We start from the raw sequence: 11403 nt of genomic DNA, 5'->3' as shown, positions 1-11403 counted from the left end.
ATCTGCGACGAACGCGCAAAGAGCTCCCGCACGCCGTAGTTGCCCCTGGCCACCGTGCCGACGATGCTCGAAAAGTCGCGCTCCATGCGGATGACGCCAAACGCGCTGGCCCGGCTCTTCCACGCCCGCTGCTCGAGGACCCTTGCGAGGTACCGCGCCGTGATGTCATGCACCGTCGTGAACGTGTGCGGCGTCATGAGCCGCGCGACGGGCTTCATGAGCTGGTCCCAGCCGTGCTCGAACCGGCGCGGCACCTGCTCGAGGACCTGCTCCTCGCTCTCGCCCACCTGCTCCGCGTACTCGGCGAGCTCGTCCTCCGTGAACGAATAGTCCGTGTCGCGGAACGTGTCGCTGAAGACGGGCCGCAGGCGGGGCTTGACGACCTGGTTGAAGAGCACCTGGAGGCCTTCGTTCATCAGTTCGGTCGTCTTGGCCGTGAAATTGGCGAGCAGCGTCTCGAGGCTGGATGCCACAAAGGTGGCGTCCCGCTCAAACGGAAAGGACTCTCGGAGGGAGCCCTCGCCTGTCGTCGTGCCGCCGGCGGCCTCAGAGCCGCCCGTCTTGCTGTGGATGATGCGCGTGAGGTACTCGTTGGCCGTGTCGAGACTGTTGATGAGCACGATGAACTGGATGATCTTGTCCTCTGGCGGGAAACCACCGGAGACGAGCGGCTTGGGGAACGACTCGTCGCGCATCTTGCGCTGGACCATGCCGACGAAATCGGCAGTGAGGACACGTTCGATGGCTGACACCACCGATGTGACCACGCCTCTTTGAAATGTGGAGACGGACTTTTGAAGCACGGCGCTGACAACGTACATGACGTCGTCCACCGCGGATATGATGTTGGGCGAATTCGTGTCGATCGGCTTGCTCAGGTTGAGGGACAGGCCCGCAGGTTGCTCGTCCAGCTGGAAGGCCTTCTCGACGGACCGCCGGAAGAAAAAGGTCATCATGGTATTGTAGGGCGTCGTCAGCTTGTCTGCCACTTTTCGGCTGAGGTTGGATTTCGTGAGCAAGTCGGGCATCACAAGGTCGGCTTCCTCGGGGGTTTCAGGGTCCTAGAAGTACAGTCAGTCATAGTCGTGGCCATTGACCCTTGCATCACACATAGACGTACCCTCGCCTTGCCAGCCAGGAAGCGGGCGTACAAGGACCATCGCCCGAGCATGACAGCAATCTCGCTGAGCACGCCGTCGACCTCCTTCATGTTGACGCCCTCATCCTCGCTCTGCCGCTGGTTCGTAGAGCCCAGGCCCGTCGCTGGCGAGTTGACCCGCGGCGTCCCGCCTCGTTGCGGTGGCAGGAAGCTCTGCACGAGGAACGAAAAGGGATAACTCTTGACATCCTTGATCCGCCGCACGACGTCCCGCTCGTCCGCCCACGAATCCAGAATGATGCCACCCTGGACATCGGCCTCCTGCTGCAGCCTCTCAATGACGCGTACCATCTTGCCCGACCCGTAGTGCCTCTCGACAAGTCCGCCGTGTCCGTCGACGATCCTCGCAATGTGGTCAAACAGCCTCGTCAGCGCGTTGGCGTAGAAGAACCCATCCCTCTTGGCCGACGACGCGCCCGGCCCCTCCTTCAACACGGACCGTGCCGTGCCGGCGACGCCCTGGCAGACGTAGCGGCCGTAGACGTCGAGGCCGACGTCGGTCCTGCCGATGAGAGGGAACAGCTTGAAGAAGCGCGTGACCTTGGCGCCGTCGCCCTCGGCGGCGGCCCTCTCAAACTCGCGGAGGAACAGGCCGCAGAGGCTGGCGCGGGCGTCCTCGAGCGTGACCCACGGCGCGTCGGGCACCTCGACGGTCGGCACAATCTCGGCGGCGAAGCGGCCGCGCGTGATGGCCTCGGGCACAAGGGCCGCGCGCGCGAGGTAGCCGGCGGCGGCCTCCCAGTCTTGCGGCGCGCCCATGCTGCCGACGACGCCGAGCACGCAGGCCCGCAGCTCGGCGACCTGCCGCACCACCTCGAGCGTCGCCTCGACGCGGCCCTTTTCGAGGTCGAGCGTCCGCACCCGGCGCGAGAGCCCGCCCGCCGTCTCGGCCGCCGACGCTAGCATCTTGTTGCCCACGCCGCGGGCGGCGATCACCTGCGCGCCGAGAGACGCCCGCAGCAGGTCGAGCCGGCCCAGCTCGCGGGCTAGGTCGGCCTGGGAGCCCAGGAGCGTGTGGAGGCGGGACGTGATGCTGGACTCGCGGGCGTGGAGGGTCGACAGGGCGGCGCGCACCTCGGCGGCTGTCGAGGCGGCATCTATGGAAGGCTGCGTCGTGCCGGTAGCGACAGTGGCGCCGGCGGCTGCTGCTGCTGCTGCTGCTGCTGGACCGTTGTGGTTCGGGAGGAGGGGAGTTGTCGGGATGCCATGGTTGTTGCTACTGTTGCTGACGCTGAAGCTGTTGAGGCGGGCAGGGGGCACGCCGTTCGTAGAGACGGACATTGGCGTGAGCGGGCTCGTACGTGCATAGCTTCTAGAGCTCGCCAGCCGTGTAGGAAGTTGTCGGGAAAGGATTGGGGCGCCGATATCTCGCTAGAGCTGAAGCATGGCGTTGAAGGTCGGAGGTGAACATATGACGAAGGGGGGGGGGACCCTTAGCTGGCCCGATGCCAGGTGGGCTGCTCGGTGTGGGGCCCCTCTCACCGGGGTCTAAGCGAGGGGCTCGGTGAGTGGACAAGGTTCAGATCGTGTCATTCGACAACCAGAAGAATACTGCCCACAGAGCCATGGTTGGTCCTTGGAGACAGGTTGTAACCAATGTACAGGTTGTATATATCTCATCTTACAAGGCCGTCAAGCACACTAGGCTACATTATCTACTATGCTGCTCTTACACCGCCTGGCTGTACCCGCCCCCTATCCTTCGCCGAGCGTACTTCCAATATTTCCTAAATTCATCTGCCCAGAACACCGTGCTGCAGAGCACAACGAGCCTCACCAAGTCAAAGAAGCCCAAGGCCTCCGTCTGGAACACCTCCTGCAGCCAAGGGAAATAGATGACGAGCAGTTGGCCCACGAGACTGAGCGCCACAGCCCAGTTGAAGAGCACGTTGGAGAACAGACCAATCTCGCCACGGAGAATCGACTTGGACTCGGAGCGGCACGACAGGGCGTTGAACATGTCGAAGAGGACAAAGCACGTAAACGTCATGGTCGTGTCGCGGCGCGAGACCTCGCCATCCGACAGCATCTCGTGGCGGTAGACGAGCATGGTGCCCGTCATGATGATAGCCGCTGAGGTCATGACGCGGGAGAGCACAGTACGGGTGAGGACGGCGTCGCCCCGTTTCCTCGGCGGACGGTTCATGACGTCCTTGTCAACCTTCTCGACACCGAGTGATTGCGCGGGAGGACCGTCCATGATGATGTCTGGCTGGGTTAGCGTGTTTTCTCTCCCGACAACGAAAAGAACGCCGACTCACTGATCCAAAGAATCTGCATCGCATTCAGAGGCGACGGGTGTCCCAGCAGGGTGCAGAAGAAGACGAGCGACAGACTGGCGGCACTCGTGCTCAACTGGAAGGTCAGGAAGTTTTGGATGTTGTTGAAGATGCCCTTGCCCTCCTCGATCGCTCGAAGGATCGTCGAGAAGTCGTCATCTGTGAGAATCATGTCCGCTGCTTCCTTGGCGACATCCGTACCATGCAGACCCATGGAAATGCCAATGTCGGCCTTCTTCAGCGCCGGCGCATCGTTGACGCCGTCGCCTGTCATGGCGACAATATCGCCGCGAGACTGGAACGCGCGGATAATCTTCAGCTTGTGATCGGGGTTTGTGCGGGCAAAGATGTTGGTGTGCTGCATGGCCTGCGCAAGCTCCTCCTCCGACATGGCCTCGATCTCGTCTCCCCTGAGGACGGGGCGCACGGTGGACTGGCTCGAGCCGTGTTCGACTGCGTGCGGAACCGGCATACCGAGCTGCCTGCCGATGGCAGCGGCCGTCGTCTCGGCGTCACCGGTGATCATGACGACCTTGACACCACCGCGCATCAGACGCCTGATCGACTTGCCAACACCAGGCCTGGGCGGGTCGCTCATGCCGACGAGCCCGGCAAACGTCAGTCCCTTGTAGTTGTCGTCGGAGCCAGCAAAGTACGAGCCGTTGGAGGCCGGCTTGTTCTTGTTTGACCTGACGGCACCACTGGCAAAGGCCAGAACTCGCAGACCGCGGGAAGCCATGTCCTCCGCGGCATCGAGTGCCTCCTTTCGGCGCGTAGAGTCGAGCACGACCTCCCGTCCGTCCCGCGTGAGATACGTGTCGCAAGCCTCGAGAACTCGGTCGATGGAGCCCTTCATGTACGAAAAGTCCTTGTCGTTCTTTCCTTCGCCTCCAATCGTGACGCCCATCCACTTTCTCTCCGAGCTGAAGGGAACCTCGCCGATGCGTGTACCAATCGACTCGCGCACATCGTGTTCCTTGAAACGATCAAGCAGATCCAGCATGGCCACATCCGTAGGCTGGCCGGTCCACCGGGTGTACGTGGAAGGGTTGTCGCCGCCTTGCGTAGAGGAGAGCACAGCCCGGGCAGCCGCACCATTTTCAGTGTACTGGCGGGCGAGACGGCCGTTGTTGGCAATGTTGCCAATGCGAAGAATGCGCAGCGTTGCGGCGTCGGGCTTTGTCTCGGTGGCCTCGTCATCCGAGTCAACATCAAAAGCCTCGATGGAGCCGAAACACCACATCTTAGTGATGGTCATGTGGTTCATAGTAAGAGTGCCTGATACAAGTCAGCATTCGACCAAGCCCTGGCCGGGGAACGGGAGGATGGCATACCTGTCTTATCGGTGCAAACAACGTTCACCGAACCCAGAGTCTCAACTTTTGGCATCTTGCGCACGATGGCGTGGTGTCCCGCCATGCGGTGCACGCCGAGGGCAAGGGTGACGGTCACAATGATGGGCAGTCCCTCGGGAATGGCTGCGACAGCCAGCGAGATGGAGATTTGGAAGATCTCAAGCAACTTCTTTCCCTGCAGCCAGCCCACGAACGAGATCATGCCAATAATGACAAAGGACACCTTACTGAGCTGCGAGCCCAGGTCGTCCATCGACAGCTGCAGAGGCGAACGGGGGCTTTCCGTCCCGGACACACTCGTCGCGATGGTACCAAAGTGTGTGTTGCCGCCTGTCGCGAACACGATGCCCTGGCCGTAGCCCGATTTGACGAGAGTGCCCATGTACGCGACATTGTGCTGGCCATCATCCCCGCCGTCCCTGTTCGACGAGACGGCCGACCCAGCGGGGCTCGGCGGTTCGAGCTTGTTGCTGCCGCCGAGGTGTGTCGTCGGTGTAGGGCGTGTGCGGGCGTTGGCTGTGACCCTTACCGGCTCGTTCTCGCCAGTGAGGTTGGAGGCGTCAATGGTCAGATCAGCAGCCTTGGTCACGCGGATATCGGCGGGGATGCGATCACCCGTAGTGAAGAGGACCAGGTCGCCGGGGACGAGCTGCGCAGCCATGACCTTGGAAGAAGCCACCTCCAATGCCTCCTCGATCGCCGTGGCCGTATCGGTGGGCGCTCCCTCGACTTTGGCGTTCGTGGAACCAACGGGCCAGGAGCCGGACGAAGGCCCCTTTTGCTCGCCGCGGATGAGGTGGGCGTGGTTGGGGACGAGACCGCTGAGGGCCTCGATCGACTTTTCAGACCGATACTCCTGTACGAAACCGACGGTGACCACAATGGTGACGGCAACGGTGATGCTGACGGCGTCATCAGTGTTGCCGAGGAAAATCGAAGCGCCAGCCGAGACGAGAAGCAGGACGATCAGCGGCTCCTGAAACTGCTTGACGAAGCGCAGCCATAATGGTTCGGGCGCATCGTGAGGAATCTCGTTCGGCCCGTAGTCGTGGAGGCGACCTGAGGCGGACGCCGGCGCCAGGCCATGTGTGAGGGAGGTCTGCAGTCGAGAGGCAGTTTCGGCCGGGGTCATGAACGAGTACTGTTCGGCAACGCTCTATGATCGATCTCGCTGTTAGCTACGTTCACGGCTCGGCAGTGCGGGCGTGCGGCTCTCACTCTTGACTGCGCAGACGTGGTGCGGTTGTAGGCTGGTCGCGCCGGGGCTTCCTTCTCGAAGCCGCCATCGTGGGACGCCCCGGTAATCTTGGGCGTGTAGTTGGACGTGGGCAGCAGCGAGTCGTTCTTCTTGAGGCTGCCCTGGTCATCGCCGTCGCCTCGCCATGGCCACTGCATCGCGTCGTGGTCCGGGACTCGGGAAGGGGCTACCTGTTGTGACCAGCAGACCTCATGGAGGATGACCAGGTTAAGGGGGACTCCAATGGTAAATGCGCTATGCGTTATCGCTGTCGAGGGCTACCGAGTCGGGAAGCTCGGGGGATGGTTGGCTCGTCTCGACAAGTTTCGATAGGTAGGTAGATCAGCTGGTTGATTTCGAAGCCCGTGACATGTCTGACTTGAGAGTGATCAGATTGCGCTTCAAGGAGACGGAGGAAAGATGGCCGTTTGGACCAGGTAGCAGGAATTGGATGGGTGAATCCGATCGGAGACCTGGGCAAGATTAAAGATCAACGTGTTACAGCGCTGGGACCATTGGGGGGGCCGCTGGGGGCCAGGTGGTGGAGCTCGTCGGCCAGGGTCTGGGTACTTGGTACTTTAACGTTATTAGCTCTCGAGGCCCAGCCTTGGGGGCGACGTGGACGAGGGACGCCAGGTGCCAGGTGAGCTTGGTGAGCTTGATTGGCCCCGACCTGGCCTTGCTGTCCGTTTCGGCCACTAGCAATCGCTTCCGACAGCGGGACCGTTGAATCCCTTGGCTCCACTAGGGCGAGCCTAGGTACTCAGGGGGCCTTTCCAGTGGGGATCCAATTCCGAGGCTGACTGGCGAAGGAGCTCAGACTGACTGATGTTGCTTTGCGATCACTTCACGATCCTCGGGTACCAGATCCGATGTCCAATGATCTGCATAGTGGGAAAGGCAGCATTCATCTCCATCTGTCTCATACAAGCTTGGAATCTGGGATGGCGTCGCTTGGTTGGGTGGGAACCTGGTTGATGCGGCCAACTCACCTGCTGAGTTTTGATGGTCATGTGATTGACTCACGAATTCTGTAGATATCGAACTTGGACATTACTCTTTACAAAATCTCCGAATTCGAGCCTAACACAATTTTCCTGGGGTTCTTCCCTAGGACTTTTCACCATGGCAATGACAAGTTCAGTATCTGAGCCTGACAGTGAGCCGCAGTTCTGGCAGGATTGCCTAAAAAGCCGTGCTGGTATTTTAAACGTGTTCTGTGTTAAACAAATACCCAAAATCACGGACTCAAGAAAGGATGTGCATATTGCCTTCAAGCAACGTCAGTTACTCACGGCCTTCCTCGCAGCGTCCAACGCCGCCTCGAGCGTCTTCACCAGATCCCCCGCCGCCTCCAAGCCCGCCGAGATCCTGACACTCTCCTGCAGCAGACCATATCTTCGATGATACTCTGCATCCTCCGGATTCCTGTTAAACACGAGCTCCACATAGCACAGCGCCAGCGTCTTCGGCGCTCCAAGATGCGGGCCGTGATAGAACTGCAGCGCCTCATAGAAAGCCTTGGCGGCCACGGTGTTCGTAAAGTCCACTGTGAGGAGACATCCGCCTCCCGGCTCAGGCAGCTCCTCCGTCGGCCGGCGCAAGAATGACGCAAAGATATTGTAGTCGGCCATCTGCGTCGGATACCGCACGCGAAGAATCGGCGAGGACGGGTCGAGATCCCGCGTCTGTGCCGCGAGATACGCGGCCATGGTTCCCGCATTGGTATTGTGCACAGCCGTCCGCTCAAGATAGGAGCCCGAGTTGGAGAGCAGCACCGCAGCGTCACCACAAAAGACTTCGTTGTGGAAGTGCGTGTCCCAGAGCTTCCTCAGCTCGGCGTGCCGCGGTGCCAGGGGGTTCAGTGCCGCCGAGCCCCCCATGACGTTCGCGTAGCCGGAAAAGGTCTTTGCAAGGCTTGTGACGATCAGATCGCAGTAAGGAAGAACATCAATGTTGGCAAAGGACCCGACTGTCTCGTCAATCACGAAGAAGAAACCGAACTTCCGCGACAAGGCCTGGATGCGGCGCAGGTCGACGCTGGCGAGGAGGGGGTTGGAGGGAAACTCGACGAGGACGTACGTCACGTCCCGGCCCTGAGCAGCCTCCTCCTTCAGCCAAGATTCGAACACGTCGAGGCCAGCGGAGTCTACAGGACCGAAGTGCTTGTAGCCGTGTGGCGAGGTCTCCAAAAGCAACTGAATCGTGCTGGGAAAGGTAATGCCAAGAATGACGACGGTGCCGGGGCGGTGTGCGACTAACTGACTGTGCGTTGTGTAGATGGCAGCCATTCCTGTTGGGTAGAGGTAAATATCGTCGGGAGTGACCCTGATCTTCTCAGGGTCGACGGAAGCCCTGTGAAGGAGCCCAGAGATCCGCTCCCTCAATTTCGCGTGATCTGCTGTTTCGGGGAGGAACGTTCCTTGCGGAGGAGCTTCTGTAGTGGACGCCGACTTGACTAGTGTGAATGTGTCGATTTGTGAGAGAAGATATTCCGACAAGCGGATGGACAGTCCTATGCCAGGATTCATCCAGGCACCAATGACACCAGATGTCTTTGCCGCAGGAAATGCAACGACGTACAGCCGGATGCCAGCCACGTCGACAACATGAAGCTGCAGTTCTTCCAGCGAGACGATGGGCTCACGACGGTGAGGACTGGTCACATGCTTGGCAATCATTTGGAAGACACCGGGGTCAGTGAAAGCCAACAGCGACAGACCCTCGGCAAGGTGTAGCTTCCCAGCGAGAGCCCCGAACAACTAGCAGCACCCATAGTCAGTATACGCCTTGTATGATGGGAGGCTGTGATCCACTTACGAGCTTGACATCCTGGAATGGACCGAAGCGTGGATAAATGTGTACAATCTGTGACATGACGCCCTTGTCTCCCTCCCGCAACTTGACCGCATTGTCCCATCCCCGCAAGTTCGTTGTAATGGCGTACTTTGACTCCGGGGGCACGCATCGGCCAAACACGCCCTCCGCAACGAGGGCAGTCATCCTGACGGCTAAAGAGCTATCTGCGCAGTGGAGAATAAAAAACTGTCTTCTTAGCTACTGGCTGTATGCTGATTCTCGCTGATCACCTAGCCTCAGAGGCAGCAAAAGCAAGCACGAGCAGTGTGGGCAGTTCGAGTGCGGCTCCTCCGGCAGCTGAGACAATGGGGTTTAGCCCGTACTTATGCATCTGCAGCTGGGACCCCAAGGAATAGCCAATTCACGCAGTGGTGTGATTCTTGGCTGGCTCTCAGCTTTGTCTAATGCAAGTTGATTGCTGAACGATATGTCGGAGTTGTCTAGGGCTGACAGCAGCTGACCTCGGAGCTAGCAGGAAGCTTCGTCCAGCCGAGCGAACCCCAACTTTCTGAGGTAGGCGCCGTCGCCTCACTGAGCTCGGCATTGAGAAGCCGCGATCGAGACTAGGGCGGACTGACACAGGACGAACGCTGGAAAGGATCTATACTCTCACTCCCTTACTATGAACAATGCGCTGCTGTATCTGTAATTGGATCCAAAAGAAAAAAAAGCGCAAAATACAATCCTCAGACCCAAATACACCCTCTCTCCACAGACGTGGTGGCCTCGCGTCACCAATCACTCAACACCATACACAAGTCGTTATTACACACCTAGTTGCTCACCAAACCTCACGCTCCCGACCCTCGAATGCAAAGTTCAGGCACACAGCCACGAAAAGAGCTCCACAGAGGACGCTTGGCCCCCAGCGATCGTAGAACTTAATGTTGCGTCTGTTGCGAATGGCGCTACTGCGGTACAGGTAGATAGCGACCGAGTAACAGAGCGAGAGGATAGCAAGCAGGGTGAAGACGCCAGCCACGATGAACGACGCGCTTGTAGGGCTTGTGCCGAAGTTCATCAGCGTCACGGCTACGGTGCCCACGTAAATGGAATACTCAAGCTGTGGAATGGTAAGCATTTTTCTTTGTGAGCTCGGCCGAACAGACTTACCCAACCCAAGAACGTCCTCTCAGCCGCGAAGTACACCTTTGGCTCCACACGCACGGGAACGTAGATCTTTTTTCCCTTGGGTGCCTTGAATTTCTTCGTCTGGATCTCACCACTTCCGAAGAGGGTAGTCTGCACCTCTCTCCTGGGGATCACTGAACCGCGGGGGTGGGGGATCACCCACTTGAGGACTTCGAGCGCCTCGTGGCCAAAGGCTGCGCCCTTCGTCTTCGCCAGCGTTGAGTAGTAGATCCAGCCGCCGACCCTCCTAGCCTCCTCGAGGGCCTCATTCGGGTCGTACTCCTCATCCGAGTCGTAGATGTAGTCTGCGTCAACAGCAGCGACACCATCAGCCGTCTGGTCTTCAATGTCGACGCCGGCGCCGTTGTCAGCACCCGCCCTGCTTGACTCTCCATTGCCCCCTGCGCTGACCTGCTTATTGCGCGCGGCTGGTGCACGGAGCTCCTCGTCATCTGAATCAAATTCGTCTTCCTCGTCGTCTTCGTCAGAAGTTGTCGTGTTCGCAGAATGACCTCCACGGTGAATGCCAAAGTCATGTGTTATAGGTTTCCTGATGTCAACGTCCATCTGAGGCATCCAGAAGGGCAGCAGATCGATCCTTTCGGGAAACAGGCATGCCACACCGTGGATGAACTTGGAGAACTTGGGCACCGCCTCCACCAGGTGGCTTGAAATCAGCTGACGCACCCACTCGGGAGGCTCTTGACCCATTTGCGTCTGGAGTTTGACCTCAAGGACAGCGTAGGGGAAGCGGACAATGTCCTTGGGCGGCAGCTGAGAGAACGGCCAGTCGATACCGATGTCCATCCGCCTCCAGTTGTCACCAGAACGCTGCTCGCCATCCAGATTGTCCTCGCGAACCATGGTAAGCTCGGTGTCGAGAGAAATTCGCACGCGCGCGTCGGCAGGAAGCTGGAAGGCAGTTCTGTTGTAGAATGACCGACACACAGGCTTGTAACCCTTCTTGAGGCACGAGTACTGAACTTCGGCCGCCAGTCTTTGGTCTTCGTCAATCTGCTTTGTGGGCTTCTTGCCCTCCTTCCTCGCCTTCTCGAAGATAGCCGCGGGGAGGAGCTCGCCTCGCATGTATGCGTTGACGTTCTTCTCCTTGACAGAGAAACGAGCCTTGACTGACTTCTCGCCGGTCCAATCCTCGCGATGGGTTTTGCGCTCGACGAAAATGTTTTCGCTTTGCATTCCGCCGTACCACCGCAAACGGATGGCCTCGGCACCCTCCGTCTTCTTCAAACGACCTTCGTACAGGTCCCACTTGTCGGGGTTGTCGTAGTAGATGGAGGTATAGCAGAGTCTTGTGTATCGACTCCTTGCTGCGTGAGACGAGCACGGGCAGTGCTTGAGATGATGAGCTCAGCTCAGTGACGT

The 11403-nt window shown here is 59.2% G+C and overlaps 4 protein-coding genes across 4 annotated transcripts in view; all 4 read right to left on the bottom strand.

Annotated features, from left to right (window-relative positions):
- The window catches only part of VDBG_04547 (conserved hypothetical protein), a gene marked incomplete at both ends in the record, with an annotated part of 1882 nt that extends 432 nt beyond the window's left edge, over positions 1 to 1450 (bottom strand). Inside the window, 2 exons of the mRNA XM_003004895.1 lie at positions 14 to 1061; positions 1121 to 1450. Of these exons, the coding sequence (XP_003004941.1) occupies positions 14 to 1061; positions 1121 to 1450 (1378 nt within the window). The remainder of the gene's footprint in view (positions 1 to 13; positions 1062 to 1120) is intronic.
- Positions 1451 to 2828: 1378 nt separating this feature from the next.
- Positions 2829 to 6188, bottom strand: VDBG_04546 (calcium-transporting ATPase; the record flags this gene model as incomplete). Its single annotated transcript, XM_003004894.1, has 4 exons — positions 2829 to 3367; positions 3421 to 4716; positions 4773 to 5949; positions 6012 to 6188. The coding sequence occupies 4 exons, from the start codon at positions 6186 to 6188 to the stop codon at positions 2829 to 2831; spliced, it is 3189 nt and encodes a 1062-aa protein (XP_003004940.1).
- A 1125-nt stretch (positions 6189 to 7313) lies between these two features.
- VDBG_04545 (cystathionine gamma-synthase) lies at positions 7314 to 9033 on the bottom strand (the record flags this gene model as incomplete). Its single annotated transcript, XM_003004893.1, has 2 exons — positions 7314 to 8792; positions 8851 to 9033. 2 exons carry the CDS (start codon positions 9031 to 9033, stop codon positions 7314 to 7316), a joined length of 1662 nt encoding a protein of 553 aa, XP_003004939.1.
- Positions 9034 to 9670: 637 nt separating this feature from the next.
- Positions 9671 to 11403, bottom strand: part of VDBG_04544 (vacuolar transporter chaperone 4) — a gene marked incomplete at both ends in the record, with an annotated part of 2539 nt that continues 806 nt past the window's right edge. The window contains 2 exons of the mRNA XM_003004892.1: positions 9671 to 9952; positions 10003 to 11373. Of these exons, the coding sequence (XP_003004938.1) occupies positions 9671 to 9952; positions 10003 to 11373 (1653 nt within the window). The remainder of the gene's footprint in view (positions 9953 to 10002; positions 11374 to 11403) is intronic.

Source organism: Verticillium alfalfae, genomic scaffold (assembly GCF_000150825.1).
Source record: "Verticillium alfalfae VaMs.102 supercont1.5 genomic scaffold, whole genome shotgun sequence".
NCBI lineage: Eukaryota > Fungi > Ascomycota > Sordariomycetes > Glomerellales > Plectosphaerellaceae > Verticillium > Verticillium alfalfae.
Note: the sequence above shows the minus strand (reverse complement) of the source record. Positions and strands in the feature narration are given on the sequence as shown.